The sequence below is a fragment of the Aspergillus wentii genome, assembly GCF_001890725.1.
Source record: "Aspergillus wentii DTO 134E9 unplaced genomic scaffold ASPWEscaffold_1, whole genome shotgun sequence".
NCBI lineage: Eukaryota > Fungi > Ascomycota > Eurotiomycetes > Eurotiales > Aspergillaceae > Aspergillus > Aspergillus wentii.
This window is the reverse complement of record NW_024467832.1, coordinates 532396-557678: the sequence shown is the minus strand read 5'-3', so window position 1 is coordinate 557678 and position 25283 is coordinate 532396. Positions and strand designations below refer to the sequence as shown.

At 48.1% G+C, this 25283-nt stretch overlaps 9 protein-coding genes across 9 annotated transcripts; 5 read left to right on the top strand and 4 right to left on the bottom strand.

Annotated features, from left to right (window-relative positions):
• Nucleotides 1-255: 255 nt before the first annotated feature.
• ASPWEDRAFT_33539 (uncharacterized protein) lies at nt 256-985 on the bottom strand. Its single transcript, XM_040833809.1, has one exon. The coding sequence runs from the start codon at nt 932-934 to the stop codon at nt 386-388; it is 549 nt and encodes a 182-aa protein (XP_040693884.1). The 5' UTR covers nt 935-985; the 3' UTR covers nt 256-385.
• Nucleotides 986-1394: 409 nt separating this feature from the next.
• On the top strand, nt 1395-3673 carry ASPWEDRAFT_178088 (uncharacterized protein). The gene is made up of 10 exons (XM_040831752.1): nt 1395-1710; nt 1759-1895; nt 1948-2030; nt 2075-2172; nt 2226-2346; nt 2403-2775; nt 2834-2964; nt 3016-3349; nt 3418-3523; nt 3574-3673. The coding sequence occupies exons 1-10, from the start codon at nt 1554-1556 to the stop codon at nt 3642-3644; spliced, it is 1611 nt and encodes a 536-aa protein (XP_040693883.1). The 5' UTR covers nt 1395-1553; the 3' UTR covers nt 3645-3673.
• Nucleotides 3674-3924: 251 nt separating this feature from the next.
• On the bottom strand, nt 3925-4616 carry ASPWEDRAFT_33535 (DUF3759 domain-containing protein). The gene is made up of 3 exons (XM_040833808.1): nt 4389-4616; nt 4198-4335; nt 3925-4138 (listed from the first exon to the last, which is right to left on the bottom strand). Exons 1-3 carry the CDS (start codon nt 4402-4404, stop codon nt 3972-3974), a joined length of 321 nt encoding a protein of 106 aa, XP_040693882.1. The 5' UTR covers nt 4405-4616; the 3' UTR covers nt 3925-3971.
• A 1110-nt stretch (nt 4617-5726) lies between these two features.
• Nucleotides 5727-7641, bottom strand: ASPWEDRAFT_144645 (3-isopropylmalate dehydrogenase). The gene is made up of 3 exons (XM_040829472.1): nt 6821-7641; nt 6347-6767; nt 5727-6301 (listed from the first exon to the last, which is right to left on the bottom strand). Exons 1-3 carry the CDS (start codon nt 7290-7292, stop codon nt 6091-6093), a joined length of 1104 nt encoding a protein of 367 aa, XP_040693881.1. The 5' UTR covers nt 7293-7641; the 3' UTR covers nt 5727-6090.
• Nucleotides 7642-9086: 1445 nt separating this feature from the next.
• Nucleotides 9087-9880, top strand: ASPWEDRAFT_193385 (HSP70/90 family co-chaperone CNS1). Its single transcript, XM_040832259.1, has one exon. It carries the CDS (start codon nt 9203-9205, stop codon nt 9833-9835), a length of 633 nt encoding a protein of 210 aa, XP_040693880.1. The 5' UTR covers nt 9087-9202; the 3' UTR covers nt 9836-9880.
• Nucleotides 9881-10995: 1115 nt separating this feature from the next.
• ASPWEDRAFT_166286 (putative endo-1,4-beta-xylanase) lies at nt 10996-12562 on the top strand (the record flags this gene model as incomplete). The annotated part of the gene is made up of 5 exons (XM_040829969.1): nt 10996-11051; nt 11112-11268; nt 11329-11461; nt 11515-11628; nt 11694-12562. 5 exons carry the CDS (start codon nt 10996-10998, stop codon nt 12560-12562), a joined length of 1329 nt encoding a protein of 442 aa, XP_040693879.1.
• Nucleotides 12563-13341: 779 nt separating this feature from the next.
• ASPWEDRAFT_144636 (DUF2841 domain-containing protein) lies at nt 13342-14922 on the bottom strand (the record flags this gene model as incomplete). Its single annotated transcript, XM_040829471.1, has 4 exons — nt 14720-14922; nt 14166-14666; nt 13930-14115; nt 13342-13868 (listed from the first exon to the last, which is right to left on the bottom strand). The coding sequence occupies exons 1-4, from the start codon at nt 14916-14918 to the stop codon at nt 13342-13344; spliced, it is 1413 nt and encodes a 470-aa protein (XP_040693878.1). The 5' UTR covers nt 14919-14922.
• A 4153-nt stretch (nt 14923-19075) lies between these two features.
• ASPWEDRAFT_166284 (uncharacterized protein) lies at nt 19076-20381 on the top strand (the record flags this gene model as incomplete). Its single annotated transcript, XM_040829968.1, has 2 exons — nt 19076-19322; nt 19666-20381. The coding sequence occupies 2 exons, from the start codon at nt 19076-19078 to the stop codon at nt 20379-20381; spliced, it is 963 nt and encodes a 320-aa protein (XP_040693877.1).
• Nucleotides 20382-21132: 751 nt separating this feature from the next.
• ASPWEDRAFT_33524 (putative nuclear serine protease HtrA2/Nma111) lies at nt 21133-25200 on the top strand. Its single transcript, XM_040833807.1, has 4 exons — nt 21133-22162; nt 22230-24524; nt 24586-24783; nt 24837-25200. Exons 1-4 carry the CDS (start codon nt 21377-21379, stop codon nt 25014-25016), a joined length of 3459 nt encoding a protein of 1152 aa, XP_040693876.1. The 5' UTR covers nt 21133-21376; the 3' UTR covers nt 25017-25200.
• The last annotated feature ends 83 nt before the right edge of the window (nt 25201-25283 follow it).

The window sequence follows — 25283 nt, the reverse complement described above, 5'->3', positions numbered from 1 at the left end:
GTGATTCCCGCCTTGGATCTTCTGCTTATCGTCCAGCTCTCCGTTTTATTTTCTTCTAGAACACTTGCATCACTTAATAATGCCAGACCGCAACTGTTCGAGATGTGTTCGGATTCAACTACTCTACTTTAGGTGTCCGAGAATGCGAATCAGGGGCTTTGCCAGTGTCGAACATATGCTTCTTGCCACGATATCAGGAGTCGCATTACTAATATTACATCACTCCAGAATATCGGACCTCGAGCATATGAATGCGATGATATCTTCGATGAGCCCTGGATAAAATTCTGGATAAAGAACTTTTATCATTCAAATGGAGATGATAAGAGAAAAGACTCTTCCATCATGAATGTTGCTCAATTCAAAGCCAAGGAATGTCACGCCATCATTCCTCATCCTCAGCTGCAACTTCAGCCTGACTTTCACATGCTTCATCTCCATTCTTTTTGCCCTCCCCTCGATCCACCTCCACCTCCGCCTTTGCTTTTTCCTTGAGCAATTCATATTCTCGCCTGGCCAAAGAAAGATCTCTTCTCGTCCCATCCAAATCCCCACTCAATTTTCCCACCTTCTCTCTCCACCTCTCCGAAACAGCCTCTGCGCGCTTGACCACCTTCATAAACTCACCCCGAATCCATCTTCTCTCTGCTCTCAACCGGCTCGCCTGTCGCTCATACCGCAGTACTCTGCGCTCCAGCATCCGTCGCTGCGAGACCTCCGTGCCCTTGATGAGTCTGATCACATTGTCGATCGGGGCCGTGTGCTTGGTGCTGAGATTCCCTGCTTCGGACTGCTTGGAAATGTAGATGAAGACAGCGGAGATATCGTTGGCGATGGATTTGAGGAGAGCAGTTTTGGAGGATGAAGAGAGGGTTTCTATATTGCGGAGGCGCATTGTGCAGAAACCGGGTTTGTAGCGATCGAGTGAAGGCATTTTGTCTGATAGTCTCCGTAGTAGAGGATTGATAGAGTGTAAGTGTAGATAGAAGTAGGGTTATATAGATGATAGTGTACAATATGAACATGATAGATCGATCTAGCCAGTCTTGACCCCTTTGTCTATGTTTCTTTGTTCGAATGCAGTATATTCTTTCTGCTTTGCCTTGTGTTAAAATAGACCTGGTTTTTCATGTTCTGTTCTTTGTCTGAGGCAAACTGCATCAATGTGAAGCTGTCAACAGATGGAAGCATCTGTTTGTGTATTCCCGATGCTTCATATATGATTATCAGGGTACATTCTTAGAGGTTAATTGGAATGTAGATCAGATTGATAGTCCGGACCAGCAATACAATCAATCGTCTATTTACATGCGATTCATCTTTCAATCGATGGCACTCCATACTGTCTAACAGGAAAAGAGGTTGCCTCTATAGCTTCATGTACAAATATTTCTCTCGTATGGATAAACCACGTCATATAACATAGTATCATTCCAAGTAGTATACAGCATGACCTGTGAAACATTCAAGGGATGACAGACGTCAAGCCATATATCTTCAACATGAACCATCAATAAATTTGCAATCATCAAGATCCGGCATCAACCAAGAATATGACACAAACTGAAGAGAACGAACCCTTTCTTCCATCCCCAGCGATAGAAGAAGAAAGAAGATCCTCTACTCCTCACAATGAATTCGAAATTGAAGATGAAGAATTACAACAACAACAAAAGCCCAACTTGGTGATTATTTATGCCACATTTCTGGGTTTGTTCTCATGGACATTCTTATACCGCCTGTACTGATGATAGCCAGGCGTCTTTCTCTCTGCTGCAGATGAAACCCTCGTCACAGCCACATATGGGACCATCTCATCACAATTCCACAGTCTCGCGCTGGGATCGTTGTTGTTGACTGGGTATGATTTTGGATATTGTGTTGGATTGCCTGTTGTATGTCTTTTTCTCTCTCGAAAAACTTGATGATATGAAATAACAGAGTTAGTATGGAATGTTGAGTGATATTTATGGCTGCAAAGCCCCTCTGATATGGGCGTATGGTCTTTTTGGCATTGGATCCGTGATATGGTCTGTCTTTCTTTCTCATCTCGAGATAATTCTGACTGTCTCAGTGGCGTCAGTACTTCTCTCTCGCAACTCATCGTGGGAAGAGTCGTTGCGGGACTGGGCGGTGCGGGCACAAGTTCTCTTGTCTCTGTTATCATCGCTGGTATAGACATATCCATTCGAATTCATATTTGAGACATAAAGCTAAGAGACTAGATATCATGCCGCCGTCTGAAGTCGCTGTTATGCGGGCGTGGATGATGAATATCAGCATTGCTGCCCGAAGCTTTGGAGCGCCGATTGGAAGTTTTCTCACTGAGACTGTGGGATGGAGATGGTTTGTCTCCTTAGTATTTCCGTGATAGTTAAATATGGTGTCTCTGACTGAGATAGGTCGTTTATAGGTCAACTACCTCTGCTGGGTTTCTGTATTCTGGTCGCTGCGTTTGGATTGCCGTCATCTCTGAACGAGAGAAAAGCAGACGAGAAAGAAGATGAATCTATCCTATCCAAGATCGATATTGCCGGCATCATCACCTTTGCAGCGACTGTGATGAGCTTTCTCGCTCTAGTCTATCAAACCGGCACAGACACCAACCAAGGACTATTCATACTCTCCATCGGAGCCTTCATCATCTCCCTGATCGCATTCCTCCTGGTCGAATTTTTCTGGGCCAAGAAGCCCTTGATTCCATTGAATTTGATCAAAGGCGAGTTTGGGGGTTTCTGTCTCGTGCAGGTTCTGCTTTATTCGGGTCGATTTGCGGTGCGTTCTTCATCATTCCATTAGAGGTGATATAGGTTGATACTGATAAATCGATCAGCTAATTCCTCAACTCGTTCCGTATTTCGTGCGAGTTGAAAACATGAGCGATGTCCTGGCTTCGTCTTTTCTCGTCGCTTCGTCGGTGGGCATCGCAGCTGGCGCCATGATGGCTGGTTATATCATCAGACGGTACCATCCTCCCTCTCTTCTCTCGCATTAAACACACCCTAATCTGAATAGAACAAAAAACTACAAAAAATTGGTTATCATCGGCCTCCTAGGCAGTATAGCCTCCTACCTCCTCATCTTCCTCCGCTGGCGTCACGGATCCAACATTCTCGAAGGTCTCTACGCCTTCCCCACCGGCCTCACAAAGGGTATGATATTCTCAGCCCAATTCATCTGCATGTCAGCCAGTGTCTCCAAGCCTCGTCTCGCGACGTGCGTCACGGTGTATTATCTGAGTAGTCAGCTCGGGACGGTAATTGGGACGGCGTCGGGGTCGGCGATGATGCAGGGATTGTTTCGGGGGGAGTTGAGACGGAGATTGGGTGGTTTTCCCGATAGCTTGAAGGTATAGTGTTTATTCTTTGTTTATATCTATCTATCTGCTTGTGTTATGCTGATTTGGTATCGCTTTAGATGGTTCATGATGTGCTGAATGAAGCCCGATATGCGATGAGTCTTCCAGGGGGGATTCAGCAGATTGTTCGGGCTTGCTATTTATACAGTTTTCAGTTTATTCCTTGTGAGTTTCTCTTTTTATTTTTACTATCTTCAGTATGTTGACTGTCGCAGTATATAGTCTGCTTTGTACGAGTATTGCTCTGCCGTTGATTATATTTCCCAAGGAGAGGAGGATTGATTAATATGGTAGAGAATGAGGTGAGGGTGCAAGGGTGTATGCAACTACAGATGCATCATGTATTTTGGATGCAATGAAGATCAACTAACCCTGTCCTGCATCTTGGTCGGTTCCTGCATCAAGTACTAGAGACAATGGTAGTCATCCTACTCTTTCTACTTCATTATCTACTATAGCTTTTAGGATATGGAAGTTGTTCAGTAAATTGAATCGTCCGACCGTCTCTAGGACAGATCTAGACTACTTCATTTATAATATAATATAAACACGGAAAGAAACCGTTCATCATATCTTCATTCAAATAATCAGACCCTCATTCCGGATGAATGATCTACCAGCCCTCGTTGGCAAGGTGCTCCTCGTAGTGCTCCTTGGCCTGGTGCTTGGCCTTCTCACGGTCAATGAAGTCAAGACCCTTGGTTTCGACCTCACGGTCGACGAAGGCACCAGCGAAACCGGCAAGGAGCTCCTTGGCGGTAGCGTGGCTGTCAGGCTTGCCTGTTGGAGAGGATGATTAGATTCAACTCATGTTGGGTGTAGGTCTGATTCATGCTTACCGTTCTCGGCAACGTGGTTCTCGTAGGCCTTGGCAGCCTCGAAGGAAGCAGCACCGGCGATGAGCTCGTGGGAGAGCGAAGCCTCATGGGGCTCGGCAGACTGGTATTGGTTGTAGGCCTGAGCCTGCTCGGAGTCGTCTGGGGTGTGTTAGCAGGACACAGAAGGAAGAAGTTCAAGTGATAAGACTTACCGCTGAACCAACCCATTGTGATAGATGTAGAGATGTGGTAGTGATTTGGAGAAAAGAGAAGTTTTGTGATTGATGAAGAAGAGAATCAAGAGCCGGGCGAGAGGGGGTTCAAATAGTAGCTGGAGGGGGGGCAGGAGGGAGAGCAATGCGGGCCTCAGGCACTACTTTTTGCAACCCCAGCAACAACCAAAACAGCATCATCATCGTCCATCCGCGTTATCTTTGCCCCTCAGGTGAATGGATCTGCTATGGAGTCGCTAATGGAGGGGCTACCAGGTAGCGGTGAGACGTGGTTGCTCCAATGATGGCAGCGGATGTGGATGTCTCCATAAGGCTTGATGAGGCTTGGTGAGGCTTGTTCGAGATTGAAAGGCAGATCTTAATATCAATATTGCGTTGACTTGTTGCAGAATCACCGCATATGACGCCCATACAAGCCATTTTTGATGTCAATGGCGTGCCACATCAGCCCCTTGAGGCTGTGCGCGTAGATCTATCTCGCCATCCTCTGTCATCGTGTGTGTATGTTGTGCAACTTTGATGATGGAATCGCTGGCATAATGGCCACAGTGCCACACCGTGATCCACTGAGCTCCCTGAGACATGCAATTAGCGGCACGGCGATTCCGTATAATTCCCTGGGATATTATCGTCGTGATGCCCACCGTGTCCAGTGTTGTTGAGTGTTGACACTGCCCCGTCGGGTTTAGCGCCGTCACGGCCCCATCTCAGCTTCTCCAACTCGACTTCCCCTCTTCCATCCCACCTTCTCGCGCATCAACGCATCTCCGCCAATGATCCTGCATCATGTGAGTCCATTATTGCTGTATCTTTGCCGATTAGGAAGTGCGCTTGCCGTCATATCGCCAAGGAATGTGCATTATTATTATGTATCATTATCATTTCCCGAATCCACCTTCGGCTATACCGAAACGCCAAATCAACTAGGTGGCATGATCCGACGGTCCCCTAGACTCTGACTACCCCTCAGAGAACTAAGTTGACCCGTTCTTTTAGCAACTTATCGGTACCAAAGACACCGCTGGTGGGAGAACATGGAACCGGATTAGCTCTCATGAGACCATACTAAGACCCCGTACATGGAACCCCTGAAGTCAGCCAAAAAAGAGCTCTTCAAATATTTGGGTTTGGATTTCCATCCCCAAGGTTATCACTTCTGCTGTCAATGCGTTTATCGTGTTGATATTCTGTTCGATTAACATTGTTCTGTCGATGCATCTCACAATACCAAGCATTGAAGGTCTGAAATCCCAGTGTTCAAAGGGGTTACACAAATACAACACATCGTAAGCTGGACAATGACCGAGGTGTGATCGCAGCTTCTCAAACCCAAAAAAGGATCAGCGAGGATACCGCGGCAATTGAAGTCGTGGGGTATGGGACAAGTCGATGTGATTCTCTCGTCCATGCCATTGAGGCATTAGCTGAGTAGCTGCGTATAATGTGCCTTCACACCCGTGTTTTGGACCTTTGAGTGGTGATTGGATCAACAAACGTCCCATCGAGGCAGGGATATGATCGAAGGAGGCAACGATTGCCTACAGAGATAGAGTCCAAGGGAGTATTGCTCAGCTCGTCTCAAAATGAGAAAGAGAGCCAAACTGGCCATATTATGAATTCAATGCTGCTCAATGAGTGCTGAAAACTAAATCATTTGACATAAATTACAGATACCGCGAGCTCAACCCCGCAAAGCAGCAACAATAGCGTCACCCACCTCGTCCGTACCTGCCTTTCCTCCCAGATCCGGCGTGCGGATTCCCGAGTCCAAAACCGTTCGTACTGCGTTTTCCACCCGTTGAGCTTCTGCCTCCATGTTTAGCGAGTACCGGAACATCATGGCCACGCAGAGGATCATGGCAACGGGATTGGCGATGTTCTTGCCGGCAATGCTGCAATTGTTAGTTTTGCTGGGCGCATCACAAAGAGCAACTTACGTTGGTGCAGATCCATGAGTCGGTTCATACAACCCGTACGGACGAGCAACGGATGAATCTCCTGGCAATCCATTCAAACTGGCGCTAGGCAACACACCCAATGTACCCACTATTGAGCCGGCTTGGTCAGAAATCAAGTCTCCGAAAGTATTGTCACTCAATATAACACCGTTGAGGGCGCGAGGGTTGGTCGCAAGGATCAAGGATGCCGAATCAGCCAGCTGGTGCACGAGTTTCACTTGGGGATATTCGGTTGTCATGGTCTTTTCGACGACTCGACGCCATAGACGGGAGTTGGCTAGAACGTTTGCTTTGTCGAGGGAGATAACAGGCCATGGCGGATCGTGACGAAGAGCGATCTCTGCTGAAAGACGAGTGATGCGCTGGATTTCGGCTTCGGAGTATCCCCATTCGTCCATTGCTATCCAAACTAGTCAGCTGCTTTTCCCGTGCAGTATAGGTGTAAAAGCATACCGTAGTCTTCATTCTCAATCTTCTTCCCAAAATAGGCTCCTCCACAATTCTCTCGTACGACAACAAAGTCCACTCCTTCAATGACATCCTGTCTGAACGGGCTAAACTCCTGCGCAATAGACCTACTGGGCGAGCTAGCCGAGCAAGGTCTCAAATTGGCATAGATATCCATCGCCTTTCTCAGTTGCAAAAGACCGCCTTCCGGTCCATCAAGTCCTCGACGAGCATTATCCCATTTCGGTCCACCCACCGCAGCGAACAGAACTGCATCCGAGGCTAGAGCTGCTTCTTTCACTGCCTCCGTGACAGTCGTGCCGTGCGCATCGATACTGCATCCCCCGATGAGCTCATTACGAAGGTTAAACTGGCATTGAGGAGTCTCGAAGGCTTTGAGCACCTTGACTGCTTCGGTCATAACTTCTGGGCCTATGCCATCTCCAGCTAGAATGAGGATATTGAATGTTTGAGCCATGTTGATATTGTAGCAGATTTTGGTATATGGTTATCAGATAGATCAATCAGCAATGAGAGAGCACTGGACTCGAGTCGGCTTATATATTCAACCGGCAAAATATAGCCTACTAGGTAAACCATGAGGAGTTATTCTCGCCCAGATGTCCTATATCGGCTGGATCGGCCATCAGACCGATTGCTGCGGGGTTACAGGAGCGGGTGGACTCCATCACGGTGTTTCCCCGGTCTCCCAAGAGTCCAACTGTAGGAATTGATATTGCTGATCGCCACATCAGTGGTTATTTTAGTAGCCTGACAGGCTTTGAATGGAGGGATCTGCTAATTTGGCTGGGAAGGTTGTCAGTCCGGTGTCGCAGTTGTGGGGGGTTTGAATGCGGGGATTTGAGATTCCCTCGAGTCGAGGGATGTTCTTATTCTTTTTTAGATAAATATTTCAGAGAAAGAGACTCGTGAGTACCTTAGATTATTTTATCATAAGGTGTGTTTTCACCAGACCATGGATGGCGAGACTTTGGTTTAAATAGATTTATTGACGTTAACGGCATCATGGCTGAGATTTTGGATTGACGAAACCTTTCCTATGAGGGCTTCGAGCTCTCTTGGCTTTCAATTGACAGCCATATGTGCTATAACTGCCATTGTTTAATCGCATCGCCATCATTTGATGGGGCATGGAGATCTGAATGTTGCATCTGAGCGACAAACTTGTTTCGATTGGGCATTTATACACGATTAATAAATATAAATGGCAGGTACAGTATATCTCTGTAGTATTATTTTGCATAAAAATCCAGAAAGGCGATTTTCAACTCCAGTCTAAATTGGGTCATTGCTTGGGTCATTGCAACTGATCGGAATAGAAATCTGATCGGTATGAAAGGAGCTGTACCCCGTAGAAAATCAAAGAAATTAAACCAAACTACCTCATATCAGCTATTATCAATACGACAGCTTTTCAAATGGAATCATGTCGATATATGTTGTCGACATATGACATCGACTCTCTAGGGCAAAGGGCCCAGCCCTATCCTGCCTTCCCCACGTTTGCACTGTTTGTCTTGGTGGGACATTTGTCATGAGGTGCAAGATATGATCATGATTTCAGCGCCTTTCAACAACCCACCAATCCAACGAAACCTTCAATATGGCGCGAATCGAAGAGCTTCCCGATGACTTCGATGAGTCGATCAATCTTAATGAAACGGCCCCGGCCAAGCCGGCTCCCAGCAACGACAGTGTACCGGCTCCCATGCCTGATGCGCCAAATTTCCCGATCAACGAGGAAAGGTTGAAGGAGATGCAAAAAGATCCCAACGCACCCCTATTGCCTCCTGCAATGGCAGCGGTACAGTCGCATACCGCGGAGGAGATTCTAGCAATGATGAACAAGACGCCTTTGTTCATGACTGATATAGACAACGCTGGTGACGAAGGTATGCTTCTTCTCGCTTCTTCCCCGCACCCCAGAAAGTCTGATAAGCTGACATTTTCTTTGATCTATAGATGGCGAAAACGTGGTGCTCGATGCGCTCCAGGCTATGCAGAACGAGGGCACCCGTGCCGAAGTCGCTCAGAGTTACCGGGAACAAGGCAACGAAGCAGCCAAAGAGAAGAGATGGATCGATGCCAAAGAATTCTACACAAAGGCAATTGCCGTCATACTTGCAAAGGTTGACAAGTGGGAAAAGCCTGAGGATCCCAACGAGGAGGCGAAGTTGTTGCGCCAGGTGGAGGAGGCTTCATATATCAATCGCGCCCTGTGCAACCTGGAGCTGCGTATGTTTCTTCCTGGTGTTTCGCGGAAGCCCTGGCTAATGTCTTTTAGAAAACTACCGTTCTACAACCCTTGACTGTGCTTCTGTTCTTAAGCTCAACCCCAGGAACGTCAAAGCCTACTATCGTTCCTCTATGGCATTGTACTCCTTGGACAAGGTTGACGAGGCCGAGGATGCCACTCAACGTGGTCTCACTCTCGACCCGACCAACAAGTCTCTTGAAATTGTCGCCTCGAAGATCACCGCTCGCAAGGAAGCTAAAGCACGTATCGCTGCTAAGAAAAAGGCCGAAGAGGAGAGGAATCGCAAAGAGAAGCTACTCCTAAGCACTGCTTTGCGTGCTAGACAGATCAGGACCCGCAAGACAGACCAGCCTCCAGATGTTGAGGACGCCGGGATCCGGTTGTCCCCCGATCCCCTCTCCCCGGAGAGCATGCTCGAGTTCCCTACTGTGCTCCTGTATCCCATGGAAGCCCAGTCTGATTTTATCAAATCATTCTCTGAAATGAACTCCATTGTCGACCATCTCGATTACATATTTCCACTGCCCTGGGACACGAAGCATGAGTACTCTATCAACAACGTTGAGTGCTTTATGGAGACCGTGACCGGGGGTCTGATCAAGGCCGGCAAGAAGTTGCCGCTCTTGCAGATTCTTTCCGGAGGCAAAGTCGAAGTCGTTGATGAGATGGTCAGGATCTTTGTCGTTCCTATCTCCAAGACTGGAAAGTTCATCGCAGAAATGAAGGCACGAAAGACTACCTGAGGAGTCTCGCGCATAGCTCTAGCCTTTGAGCAATTGATCGTTGAGACTTGAGACTGGTGGCTACTTGACACACGCCAAAGGCGCGACCTGTCAACGTCGTGGAAGCATGGCAATCAAGTTGCTTCTGGCTATTTGCTGCAGATGCAACATTGATATGCTGAATACCATTCCCTTCCGCTCTCTAATTAGAAGGTGATTAGTCCTGGGATTAATCATACCCATAACAGGATCTCGGTTGACTATCCCAGCACGGTTAAACAGAATCTCTGGTCCTCTTTCCGGGCGAGGATTCATACCGAAGTTTTCTTCAGGCTATTTGCATATTTGTATATACCCTTGCAATGATGGACCGAATGCTCTACGAGTTAGAGCTATAGATTATGGTTCTAAAAAATTACACATGATCGATAATATCTCTTTTTAATCTAGAGATCGAACAAGATTAGTTACTCTATTTATCCGGCATGTAATTATGATGGGTCTAATGCGACAGTTAATATTCTTTACCAAAATGTTTTCTTTCCTACATAAAATCTGAACATGAATGTTGCAGTTAAAGTGGCCTTAATCTCCAGACCTAAATATTCACTTGACCCACTACTAAATGTGGAAGTCTCCGGTGACAACCTGAAGAGTCTGAAACACTCGAAACACCGGTGGATCTTTTCCCACCCTCACCAGGCCGTTGTTTTTGAACTTCTTAGCCTAATGACCGTCAGCCTTGGCAGACAAGAGATTCAATATGTGAATATTCATCACGAAGCGCTTAACATACTAGATCTCCGTTTTTGGCACCAGCCAGTGTTTGGGGTTTGCTTCTCCTCCACCAGAACCGATCTGACACGGACCAACGGTCCAACAGAACGCTCCCAGTGCCTGGCAATGATTCAATAGGACAGCCAGCTCCGAGGATACTAGGCCTGATAGGCTGATGGGTTTCTGAATAAATTAAAAGGTATCCTGTTGTGGTATGGGCAATGGGACTGAATATCTTTATCCAGGTTTGTCTCCGTCTCCTGTCTTGGATCAATTTATCTCTTGGAAGTGGCTATTGTTTAAGATTGCTTATATCCAGTCCTTCTCTCTGTTAGGGATTCTCTTGCTAGGAGACACCGGTCACCTACGTACTTGCCATTCTCATACCATTTGGATCTCTGAAAATGGTTCATATTCCTTCGATCACCACAGCTCTTGCTGTTGGTGTTTTGCCACAACTGTATGACCCGCATATGCCAATTTATCTCCGATTTCATTCGGAAACTGATGTCAAATCTAGTGTTTTGGCAGCTGGCCTGCATACAGCAGCTGTCGCAAAGGGGCTGACTTATTTCGGCACGGCTACCGATAACCCGGAGCTCACTGACACGGCATATGTGACGCAGTTGAACAATACCGGTGACTTCGGACAGGTCACCCCAGGAAACTCAATGAAGGTTCGACTACATCATATATTTGTGTTCTGTTTTGGTACTGAACGTGTCTTGTGGAAATAGTGGGATGCAACCGAACCGTCTCAGAACAGCTTCAGCTTCGAGAAAGGCGATGTCATTGCGAACTTGGCCGAGGCCAACGGACAGAAGCTCCGATGTCACAACTTACTTTGGTACCAGCAGCTTCCTAACTGGGGTAGGTAATTAAATGGATCATTTTCAGAATTGGGGACTGACTGTTTGATCAAGTCACCAGTGGATCCTGGACAAATGAGACCCTTCTTGCCGTGATGAAGAACCACATAACCACGGTGGCTAAGCATTACAAGGGCAAGTGCTACGCTTGGGATGTTGTCAATGAAGGTGCGTCGCGTCTAAGAATCAATTCCCTGATGCCAAGTGTCTAATCGGGGCTAATTTTCATCCAGCTCTCAATGATGATGGATCATACCGGGATAACGTCTTCTATAAGCATATCGGCGAAGCATACATTCCCATTGCCTTTGCCACTGCAGCCGCTGCAGACCCGGATGCAAAGCTCTACTACAACGACTATAGCATTGAATGGGCAGGAAATAAGGCAACTGGTGCGCAGAACATTGTCAAATTGATCAAATCATACGGGGCAAAGATCGACGGTATTGGTCTGCAGGCTCACTTCACTGTTGGTGACACACCGGGAAAAAATGACCTTGCCAGCACTCTGAAGACTTTCACGGCTCTTGATGTCGAAGTCGCATATACCGAAATGGACGTCCGCATGGAGCTGCCCTCTACCGATGATAAGCTGGAACAGCAGTCCACGGATTATGCCAATCTTGTAGCTGCCTGTGTTGAGACATCTGGCTGCGTTGGTGTGACTATCTGGGATTGGACCGACAAATACTCCTGGGTCCCTGACACTTTCTCGGGCTACGGCGCTGCCTGTCCATGGGATGAGGACTTGAAAAAGAAGCCTGCCTACGATTCCATCTTGAAGGCGCTTGGAGGGTCGTCTTCTAGTTCCTCTAGAAAAAGTACGGTTGCAGCTAGCTCTTCTGTCTCCCTCCCCTCTTGTTCTCGCACCCCCTCTCGTACCCCCTCTCGTACCCCCTCTCGCATCTCGTCTCCGATTTCTTTTACCACTTCTTATACTGTCTCCTCCCATCCCTCTTCCACTCCCATTCAGTCCACAGCTCCAACTAACGTGGCTCAACGTTGGGAACAGTGCGGCGGCAATGGCTGGACCGGGCCAACAACCTGCGCCAACGGGGGCACTTGCACTAAGCAGAATGACTGGTACTCGCAGTGTCTGTGAACGATTTATCTGTCGGTCCAGAACCTGCATGTGGCGACCTGGCTGTATTGGAATTGCGTGGATTGCTCATTGTTTGAGCTACGTAGGACCTTGCATAATGTTTGAATTTATGTCCAATTCCAAGTATCAATGATATTATTTGTATATATAACTCATATATTTGTCACATGTTGGATTATTTACAGTTTCCAGTGTTTTTTTCCCCTTGTGATATATGGCCAAAAATTGCACTTGTACATAGTTGCGTCGATTTCCTAGTTTGGAATCATGCGTGAATCATGTGCTGAACTTCCAGGGCGACTTTCGCCTCACCCTCCTTCTCACCCCCAACGTCCACAGCATCCATCAACAACTATTGACAGAGCCAATCACCAGTGATGGCAATCACTTCCGTCTCCTTGCATTATAAGTTACTTGCTGTTGAACAGTATGTATCTCATCTATCCTTGGATATGCCCTGCAACTTGACGTACCCAACCTGTGTATCAGGAAGTACCGTACTTCGATTCATCAAGTGAGTTCACCGCATTATGATAGAAAGTTCAACTCAAAAATTAATATATTATATTCTAGTTCCTTTATTAATCGGTTTAGATCACACTGCAGACCGAAAATACAAAAAATCAACGATTGTATGCACACCCTGGCCGACAAAAAAAAAAAAACAACGCTTCCCACACGCCTTCCATGCTGCCAAAAATGACCCCAAAACCGATAATGATAATCCTCATGCTCCTTAGTATGAGATGATGCAAAAATCGAAAGAAAGAGATGGGAAATTAGTATGCGTAATAATATGGATGGGCGGAAGTTCCAAGGCTTGCGCCTGGTAGTCCCATATTAGGGACCGTTTGCGGCTGACTGTAGTGCGGCTCGCTATAATATTTCATCGGAAAGGGCTGAGAATCGACAGGGACAGGAGCGGTATGGTGTTGTGGAAAGGAAAAGCTGAATTGGTACGTGTTGTCGTTCTCGCGACTTCTCTTTGTGTCACCCGAGGATGATGTTAGGGGTGGAAGGCTAGTAGCCCAATTCTGTTGTGTACTCTGCTTGAACGTGCCGTGTTCGCTAACATTATTTTGAGGAACTTCGTATGGGCTCGATGTGTTACTCGTGGGAGAAGTCCCTGTCGACGGGAACACAGATGTGTGCGCTTCCAAATCAGGGACCTCGTTTCTGTAGACCGGGTTCATCTCCCCCGATTTTCTGGCAGAAACACCATAGCTTCGGCTGTCGCTTTCTAGCGCTTGTGCTTTCATATGATCAGGCAGATGCACACGCGAGACACAGACCTTCGTCTGTTCATCTGCGTTTCACGGGTAAGTCTCTGGAAGATCGAGATTTCGCCGACTGAACTTATAACGTACCCACTCTGCCGTCAAGGTAAAGCTCTTCCTCTTGTCGAACTTGGTATATTTCGTCTAATACTTGCAGTCGCTCAGGGGGCGATATTTGCCGGCGAATTGACTGGTCGGCTTCTTTCAGTTTCCCGACGGAAACTGCGTGACTATTGCGAAGTTCACAGAGGATGTGTACGAGAAGCCGAACGCGCTCTATGTATTGTCAGCTTGTCCTGGATTCTTCAAACAACAGCATCTCTTACCAGCCTTGAGAAGATGGTCGGGCTCCCTGTGGGTGACGCCAGATGGCCACCAGGCGGGCTTCGTCGTTTCCGGATCAAGCTGATGAGAGGTGCCCGAAATTATCTTGCGTCCATTATAAGGAAAGTTCACCTGTTTGCGAGGCTCCACCAGCTTGATATAGGCTTTGGCGAGGATTCGACAATTGATCTGTTGTAGACTCTCAAACGCCTTCTCGTAATATTGCCGCAGCAGCTTTTCGTTTCGAACAGGCAACATCGTTCTCTGGCTGCAATTTATACTCATGGGCACAACACTATCGTGAGAGATCTTCTTCTTCTTGATTTGATAGCCATCTGCGTGCCACTGGAACCGACGGTCTTTGTCAGTCAACCATTCTTTATTCTGGGTTTCGGCTTCTGGTACAATAGGCCTTAATGTCGAGCTTTCTTGGCCCAGCAAGCTCGCATCACGCAGTCCGGGCAATTTATTTGTCTGGGAAGCTGATTCTAATCCTGAGGTTTCTGTTTTGCTCCTGTTATTCCCGGGTTTTTGGCATCACGAAAGACGGGCTTACCTGGAAGTGTTGGTGGGTCTCCTTTGTCGGAAATTGCCACTGCTCTCATAAATGTCTCCGTGACATTTGGGGATAATATGGTCTGGTAGCTATTTGCTACAGATGGCGATGCTTCAAACCGGAGTTTTCCGTCTAGGTCAATGTAGATCAGGGCGAAATGCGGGCATGTCGCTTCATCGATCTGTGCATCCATCGACATTTCGGCTGGGAACTGACATATTATCAGCTTGGTTCCGCATATTCATGGCTTTCTGGTTGCAGTACCATTGAATGTGAATTCTCTGACCTGTCACTCTAGAAAGATGCTGGTTGGGAACGCCTTGAATCAAGAAAGATTTTAATTCTCCTGGTACCAATCAAAGTTTGAGGCGGAAGAGCACCTACGCTCAGATCGTATGTCTAATGGAAGGGCACGAGAGACATAATATTGCCTAGGTGCAGGAGAAATGAGTGAACAGTGTTTGGGATGGATCCACAGATAATAAGCTTACAGGATCTCTCTGGGCTTGCTACCCTATTTAGTGAATTTCCAATATGCCTTATATATGCCTTGAACAGCTTATTTTAGGGGTTTTAATCGACGCGGATGACAACGCTTCAAGGAAAAAGCAACTCTATTGAGAGGGTCGAAGCCTTTCACCGCAATGGAGTACGTTGAAAGCTGTGTCACTGATTTACGTGCATCTATGTGGGACATGGTCCTAGGGGTCTTCATCCACTTGGGTGCATTGGAGAGACGGGCTAATGCCATGCAGCATGGTTTGCCCTTTCCAATAACCAACCCTGCTAGCATAATGGAGGGTCGTCGCTCTGGGGCCGTTTCTTTGTTTCATTTTATGATTCCTTTTGGCACAGCCTACAGTACACTCTCCATAACATGAGTCGTGACTCGTGTTCGCCTTCCTACCGTATGATCCAAGGCTGATACTGTCAAACAAGCCAGTCCTACGTGGGGCAAAGCTACAGTTCTTGATTACGGATTACACAGAAGATACGCCGCATAGCGATGGAAAAAGACAGGACTCCCACAGGTATTCCCACTCGTTCATGGCAAATGGCCACAAGGAAACAAAACCCGGGCACGATCATCTTCGGGTGACGATCAAAAAGACTACTCTGGGAGTTCCACTGGGCTGGCTGCCTTATACCAATGGTTTGGGTGATTTCTTTTTGTCTGCTTGGCTGTAATGCCTCCTTGCGTGGTTTTCCCTCGGAAATGCAATTTATGCCAGGTGTGTATCAAACAGGAAGCTCCAAACAACCATGGTGGCTCGGATTATGCACGATGATTGCGGGCATATGCTGGCAAGAGACAGGTAAATGACAATATGCGCTAAATACCTCGATGGACCCAGGAGCCGAAAGGACAATGACCCATACTTGCTCCATCCGAAGTCAAAGCGTCAGCAGATCCATCCAGTCATGGGCAGTGCTGCTGCGGAAATGCAGCTACTAAGACGCAACAGCCAGGCCAGGGAGACGCTACTGACGTAGGCAGGTGGTTCGGCCCTTGTCCCAATGCGTGTCATGCGAGCAGAAGCAAAGGCTGCAATCCGGCCTTCAGTATATGGGAGTACGGGATTTGATCCAACGAATATTCTTATGGAACACTTGGAAATGGGTGACTCTAGTGATTTCTGGCTTTGGACTATCTCGGGTTGCCTGCGGAGTGGCTGCATCTTGGCTATGGAATATGGACAAGTATTGCAGCTCCGGTTACTCCAAATGCTCCACTGCATTTGTTTTGATAAGTCAACTGCCAGTCTAAATTTGGACAGCCAAATCGCCACTGTGTGTCCACATGATGCTGCCTGTGGGTGGAAAATCCCACGGAGGACAAGCGAAGGGTGTGAGAGCACATACTTACTTCAGAATACAGGTTTTTGGCTGGCTGTGGAGGAACAGAAGATCGACCATCCCGGCTTCCATTCATTTCTGGAAATTGTGGAGAACCCGGTCTCCTCTAATGATAAGCCTTGTTAACGACATCTGTCATCTTGATTTATTTGTCATTTTTACAACTGGATCATGGATGCTCGACACTCTCCACCTTCAATCGGGTCTGAACTGTGTCTATCGGCTATCTCCTCTTGATGGCAAAAATCGTTTGATGCTCATTGGCTCTGCTACGACAATAACTCGGGTACACTATACATATAGATACATATGGGGTGTTGTACTCCGTAGTTCTGACTCCATAATGATGACCATGGTCCGATGAATACGTCCAAATACTGACCCTCAATGTATAGATATACGAAAGAAACCTGTTCTCAGCATAAGCTTTGCTTTCGTTCCTGCTACTTGCAATCTCTTTTTTCTGTTCGGCTGACATATGGTCTGACAGCAAAATTACGGAGTACCCCATAAAATGAAAGGATGTTCCTTCCGATTAGGATGAGCATCCGATCATCAAGCTCTTTCTGTGAGAAATGAAGATGGGATGTGTCACAGGTGATATAGGAGGCTGTATCAATGTGATGTGTCTCAAAGGCTATATAGGTGCGGCCGGAACATGGCTCGCTCCGACTAGTGCCAACGTCTGCAGAGGATCTTCAATTGCATGAGAACATACTGAGACTCATGGGAAATCACGATCAATCTCATGCTCTGTAACACACCATTGGCAATCCTGTCTGGCAGAAAGTGGCTGGGTGTCGATCATTTAGTAGATTCTGTGTGGGGAGGCCAATGTCAGTGGTTGATGAAAAGTGATACATCACTTCTGCAAGTGTTTTGATGCATTTTCGAAATCGATCCATGTGTCATTTGGATGTTTTAGATTTTATTGGTAACGGCCGAGGAAATGCCATGATCTTGCAGCAACTCCAGATGTTGATACATCAATGGATCATGGTGTTCAATAACTTTTCACCTGTTTATCTGGCCATCCCGGAGCTCTCCGTCTATCATATTTCAATACAAATATCTCAGTGTACGTATCATATCGTAGCTTATTATGAGCAGCAGAGAGTATGGAGGTAGAAATCAAACTATCGAAATCTCATTATGGAGCAGATTGGATAAACACTCACATCAAAGTCTCGATTGCCTCACTTTCAATTATTCTCCGTAATTTCCACATGATTATTTGGATTATGGGCTATATTCTCTGAATAATCCAAAAAAAAAAAAAAAAGCCACGGGAAGTCAGTGTCGATATTCCGTGTTCGCAGAGGGTCTGTGTTTCGGCTGGTCTGCTCGACTGATCTGGTGGAAGATGGGTGACATGGTGATCTATACAATAATGGATAGGCAACAACTAATTTGTATTTGTTTTATGCAGAGTTACTGCTCTGGGTTCTATTGTTGCTTTTTTTTTTTTTTTTCTTGCGAATATTGAGTCCGCATAGAGGTGTATTTGCCGTGGTGGTTTTTGTGAACCTAGTGTTTAATCCAGGCACAGCAGTTTATAGTATGTCTTGGATACATTATAGTCTTGTATAGTCTGTGATAATCTTATAATCATAATATCCGTTAATTCTTCTGATTGAACTGTACAGAGTATTTGGTGTGAAGATGTACGGGGCAGCCTGAGGCATTAAGGAATCAACGTTTACTAACCATATTAGGATGTAATAAACGGCTTGCTTCATACTGTATATTACACTGTACGTAATATATCTCCTCCTAGAATACCCCTGTATCCAGTATCATACCGTATCATACATACATACACTACCATCTCTCCCTTCAACCTCTTCTTTCATCTCGAAGAATCCAACAAAGCCATCATTCTCTGCTCAAGTCCTTCATCATCCGAATCTCCATCCTCTCCTTCACCATCTCCATATCTCACCACCACACTAACTCGCCATATCCATCTCCACCGTCCACCGGCGTGACTCCGCTGCAGCAGCCCGTCCGCCCCTAAGCGGTGATCGCTCCGCATCCGGCCAACAATTTCTCTCTTCCCTCCGAGTCCAACTTACCAGCCAGGAGTCGATCGTGTTCAGATATCCAGTTTATCCATCGATTCCATCTCTCTTGCGACCAGTTCTGTTTCCCCATTCTCTCGGCCAATCATCGTCTCTCGTTTTTCTTTTCTTTTCTTTTTCTCCCCCCCTTTTTCCCGTCGCCCGCTAGGAACCTTTTGTTCCAGAAACCTGCCAGAAGCTGTCCGTCTCCATCCCTGGATTCCCGCGAGTCAGAAAGCGCTTCCTTTCGTTCATTCGGCCGCCCTGTCCGTGCGGTGTGTAATTGCAGATTTTAATATTCTGGATCGATCCAGAAAATAAAAAGAAAACTGAGAGTGATAAGGAAATTAAAAAGGAAAAAAAGGGAAAAGGAACCGGCCTAAGAATCGCTGCCAACCAGAAATCAATTTTTTTTCATTAAAACAGGAAATTAAGCATAATGGATCCCAACGCTACCGGCTATCCTGCTCTGCAGCAACAGCAGCACCACACGGGCTATCCTGTCACCACCCAGAGTCCACACGGCCAGCTCCCTTTCTATCCGAACCCTATGCCCCCGTTCCCCCAGTCCAAGACGCCATCCCAGCAACAGCAACAACAGCATTCTTTCGGTGCAGTGCCAATGCAGCAGCCAGGCGGCCCCGGTGGAGCTATGATGCCTTCAGGTTTCCCCCAGCATCCTTCGGGTACGTCGTGATCTTCCCTTCCCTTTTCCTGTTCTCTTCTTTTTGATTCGCTTGGGTCGTGCTCTTCCCGCACCGCGAGATCGGGGTTTCTGGGTGTTCTTATACAGCCTGTTGTTCAGAATGGGATCTGGTCACCAGTTGTGCCGCCCCGTCCCTGCAGGTCTGGCAAGATCTGCGACATCTGGGTTAGGTTAATAATGGCTTGGTGTGTGCATCGGCTATGTTTCTGACTTGGGGGTGTTGCCGTGCTGGCCCTACGCCTGCTGCACTACTCCTACAGATATTGGATAGTTCGAGTCTTGGACAAACACGCTAACGTTGATGTGCGATCCTCCGCCAACAGGACCCCACGCCAACTTCTCTGCTCCTCCCTTTGCCCAGCCACCTGTCCCGACGACCATGAGCCAATTTTTACCACCGCAAGGTACCTCGACCTCGAGTATTCCCACGACCGCAGCGCACGCCTTCCCTCAAAACATGGCCTCGGTCTCAGCGAACAACATGCTCCCCGCGCAGCAACGGCCAGTCCAACTACAACAGCCTCCCCAGCCCCAGCCACAAGCGCAACCGCAGCCGAATCCTGCGCAGGCGGAGCCCCAGGGTCCGGCGGCAGCGCGCGAAAAGGCTCGCGTCGCGACCCTGCTCGATATCAACTCGATGTTGCTGGAAGAAGTCGTGAATCTGCGGGCGGCTGGTAAAGCTGGTGGTCCTCCTGTACCTCAGGATGGATCGCCCGCAGCCGACCCCGAGGCGGCCAAGGGACCAGTGCAGAAGCCGAGCCCGGAATACATCGAATGTATGCGCCGGTTGCAGGCCAACCTGGCTTATCTCGCGACTATTGCCGACCGGGCCAAGAAATCGGGAGGCGTGCCTCCTCCGGGCCCTGCTATCATGACGCCGCCCCCGAACATGTCATCGATGAATGAGATCTACAGCAAGCTCAACGAGCTCTTCCCGCGAACAGCCAAGAGCGCCGCCGGGACGCCACAGCCGAGTCCACAAGGTATGCAGGGAAACGGCAACCCGAGCCCTTCCCCAGCAGCAGAGTCTGTCGTATGAGGGAAACGTAATCGGGCTTATAACGAGCCATGGAATAACAACACTCATGATTACGTCTTGGTCACTGGAGAAAAAAGCACGAGGAGAGAACACGGCATACCGCAGACTGCAGCGCGCTGTCATCGCCGTTTCATAGAGGTGTCTAGACTGAAGCCCATTCGGATTTTCCTCTGCCGCGCCCTACGGCCTACTGCCTAATGTCGGTATTGCATTTCAAGGATGTCGATGACTACCCTATAACATGGCCTGGAATGAATTTCATCCCCAGAGATGGTCGACCTTGTAAACTGCCATGAGTTGTTATGAATGAGAGTCACAACGAACTATCCGTCAATAGGAAGGGGTGAGCCGACAATGGATCCGAAGGTCCAATGTCGGCATTGGTCTAATCATCAAAATGCCTATGATGCAGAGAAGCTGAAAAGAAAGAACAAATGAACGATGGAGAGTTCCATGTATAGTTATGTTAGTGGTCCTTTTGTTCTTGCGGAGGGCCGTTTCGAAGAACATCAAGGCCTTGTGATTGATGTAAGAGATGAGAGAACTGTGAATTTTGTTTCTATATTTGTGATGTAGAATAATATATATTTATATACCCAACTTGAAGTCTTTGTTGTCCAGAAGGTTGCTTTCATGATCTGCGGGGCGCGATGACGCCGATGCCCATCTGTAAGGAGACAACGAAATGACGATGTCTTTTGATTCCTTTCACTTTTGAGATATATTTATTTCTCTATTCATCCGAAATGCAATCATCTTAATCATCTCGACTCCTTGTTCGAGTCCCAGCCCCTTTGGTGACACGGCGAGGCCCGATCAACCATCGTCATCGATGCCAAGCAGCAACCTTGAAAGAAGCTCTCCTTCGCCTGACTTCTTCTCACTTCGCCCTCACATCATTGTTCACGCGATCGTCCCCTCTTCTCTCTTTTTTCTCTCTCTTGCTCTGTATTCCTTGTTCATCTCCTCCTCTTGGACCGCTCGAGGTCTTGTGAATGCCTTGCGCCCTTCTCCCTCTGTGCAGAAGGAGCCTATCGGTCGCTACAACTTTTACACCCTCTTCCTCGTCCGCGTCGCCGCCTCACCACCACCACCATCAGCCTCTCACCAAACCTGTTTCCTCCACGTCTCCTGACACGTCCCCCACTTCTCTCTGGTCGCATGCTCAATTTACTTCCACATCGTCGACCTTTATTTCTCCTCCCAATCGCCGAGTGACCCATTGGCGTCAGAATCTTCTCCAGCGGTCCTTCACCTATCCCGCCGCGACATTTGCAATCAGCAGCACCCAGATACCTCTTCGGACATTTTCTTCTCTCGTGTCGTCTGCTCGTCCAGTATCCCGTGCCTCCTCACCTGCCTACAAAATGGATCTGAATGGTGACGCCAGCGCAAAGCGCAAGCGCAGCTCCGTCGCCACAAACGCAGATCATCCCGCCAAACACCTCAAGCCAGAAAGCTCCGTCCTGACACCGGGGGATACAACACCGGCAAATGGGACCGTGTATGATATCGAAGATGACGAGGATGCCAGCCGTATGTTAGCAATTGGGCCCGCCCAGGCCGATTCGCCGGAATGGCAAGCAACCATTGAGACGGTCGTAAAGAGTGTAGTTTCCATTCACTTCTGTCAAACTTGCTCTTTTGATACAGATTTGTCTATGAGCAGTCAGGCTACGGGATTCGTCGTCGATGCGGAGCGTGGATACATTTTGACTAACCGGCATGTTGTCTGTGCGGGACCGTTCTGGGGTTACTGTATCTTTGATAACCATGAGGAAGTAAGTTGTGAGGACGATGGATTGGCTGTGTTATAGTGCTGACTTCTGCTTTTCTTGTGCTTTCTAGTGCGACGTTCGTCCTGTATACCGAGATCCCGTGCACGACTTTGGTCTGCTTAAGTTCGACCCCAAGGCTATTCGATACATGAAACTCACAGAACTCAAGCTCGCACCCTCCGCCGCTCGAGTAGGATCTGAAATTCGAGTTGTCGGTAATGATGCGGGAGAGAAACTTAGTATCTTGTCCGGTGTTATTAGTCGGTTGGATAGGAATGCGCCCGAGTATGGCGAGGGTTACAGTGATTTCAATACAAACTACATTCAGGCCGCCGCTGCTGCTAGCGGTGGTAGTTCGGGCAGTCCCGTAGTCAACATCGATGGTCATGCCATTGCATTGCAGGCCGGTGGTCGAGCGGACGGCGCAGCGACAGATTATTTCCTGCCGCTGGACCGTCCCCTCCGTGCCTTGGAGTGTGTTCGTCGGAACGAGCCAGTTACCCGTGGTACGATTCAAACACAGTGGATTCTCAAGCCTTTCGACGAATGTCGTCGTCTGGGCTTGACTCCGGAGTGGGAAGCGGCCGTCCGTCACGCAGCTCCCACCGAAACTAGTATGCTGGTGGCAGAAATCATTCTCCCTGAAGGTCCTGGAGATGGGAAACTTCTGGAAGGAGACGTCCTGCTACAGGTCAATGGGGAGCTCCTTACTCAATTCATTCGATTGGACGATATCCTCGACTCAAGCGTCGGGAAGTCAGTGAAGCTGCTGGTCCAGAGAGGCGGCGAGAACGTGGAGCTTGAATGCCAGGTTGGCGATCTCCATGCCATCACTCCCGATCGCTTTGTGACTGTGGCCGGTGGCACCTTCCATGACCTTTCCTACCAACAGGCTCGACTGTACGCCATTCCCGTTCGCGGAGTCTACGTCTGCGAAGCGGCCGGATCGTTCAAGTTGGAGAACACCCTGTCTGGGTGGATTATCGATTCGGTCGATAAGCGACCGACTCGGAACCTTGATGAATTCGTCGAGGTGATGAAGACCATTCCTGATCGCTCCCGTGTGGTCATTTCGTATCGACACATTCGCGACCTCCACACTCGGGGTACGAGCATCGTCTATATCGACCGTCACTGGCACCCCAAGATGCGTCTGGCTGTCCGCAATGATGAGACTGGTCTTTGGGACTTTTCCGACCTCGCAGGTCCTATCCCAGCAGCTCCCCCAGTTCCGAGAAAGGCCGACTTTATTCAATTGGACGGTGTGAGCCAGCCTGCTGCTGCTGAGATTGTGCGCAGTTTTGTGCGCGTATCGTGCACTATGCCTTTGAAGCTTGATGGATACCCTCAGGCCAAGAAGACCGGCTTTGGTTTGGTGATTGATGCCGATAAGGGTCTGGTTGTCGTTTCGCGGGCTATTGTGCCATATGACCTCTGCGACATCAACATCACCGTGGCCGACTCTGTCATCGTCAGTGCTAAGGTTGTCTTCCTGCACCCGCTGCAGAACTACACCATCATTCAGTACGACCCCAGCCTCGTTGAGGCGCCAATTCAAAGTGCTAGACTCAGCAGAGAGTTCATCAAGCAGGGACAGGATACGATCTTTGTTGGGTTCAACCAGAACTTCCGCATTGTGGTGGCCAAGACAGCCGTCACGGATATCACAACCGTGTCGATTCCCGCCAACGCCTCCGCGCCGCGCTATAGGGCGATTAACTTGGACGCCATCACCGTCGACACCGGTCTTAGTGGACAGTGCACAAATGGTGTATTGATCGGTGAAGACGGTGTTGTTCAAGCACTGTGGCTGAACTATCTTGGTGAACGCACCCCGAGCACACACAAGGATGTTGAGTACCATCTTGGATTCGCCACTCCTTCGCTGCTCCCTGTCACCTCCATGATCCAGCAAGGGGTCATCCCTAAGTTGCGTATTCTGAACATGGAGAGCTATGTGGTTCAGATGAGCCAGGCTCGTATCATGGGCGTGTCAGAGGAATGGATCCAGAAGGTTACCAAGGCCAACCCGTCGCGACACCAGCTCTTCATGGTGCGCAAGGTAGACTCGTCGCCATTCTCCTCCAATGTCGACGCGTTGCAGGAGGGTGATATCATCCTGACTCTCGATGGTCAACTTATTACTCGCGTCTCCGAATTGGATATCATGTACGATAAGGAGGTTTTGGATGCACTTATCGTGCGAAACGGCCAGGAAATGCAGATCCAGGTGCCGACGGTGTCAACAGAGGATCTGGAGACTGATCGAGCTGTTGTTTTCTGTGGTGCCGTGTTGCAGAAGCCGCATCATGCTGTCTGTCAGCAGATTTCCAAGCTGCACAGTGAAATCTACGTCAGCGCAAGGGTATGTTCTTCTCCAACCATTTGCACCTGAAGATTGACACTAATTACCGATGATGAAACAGAGTCGCGGTTCCCCTTCTTACCAATACGGACTCTCCCCAACCAACTTTGTCACAGCCGTCAACGGCATTCCGACACCGAACCTCGATCGCTTCGTGAAAGAAGTTAGCAAGATTCCAGACAATACATACTTCCGACTGCGTGCAGTCACTTTTGACAACGTCCCATGGGTCGTCACCATGAAGAAAAATGACCACTACGTAAGAAAACCCTTCCCCGTCATTCTACCAAAACAATACTGACTAAATTCCAGTTCCCCATGTCCGAATACATCAAGGACCCATCCAAACCCTCTGGCTGGCGAACCATTTCCCACGACAAGGGCAAGCACAAGGACGGCATCGCCGCAGATGCAGCCAACCTTAACCCAGACGCGATGGAACAGGGTTTCGAAGACGTAAGCGATATCGAGCCCGATGCGGAAACGGATTAAAAGTCGGCGGGGTGATGTTTTGTATAATATAATACATAAGATAGATAGGCTCTTGATGCGCCATTTAAAAATTGCGCTGTATGTATACGTATTTAGAATGCTGGTTACTGGGCTGTACATGATATATACAGTGTGTTTGGATTTGAAAAGGAAAAATTAATATGATTCTTATTTATTGGTTGGATTACTTGTGGTATATTGACACGAACCCTAGGAGACACACCATGCAGGAAATATATAACTAGACGACAACGTGGATTTCAGCAA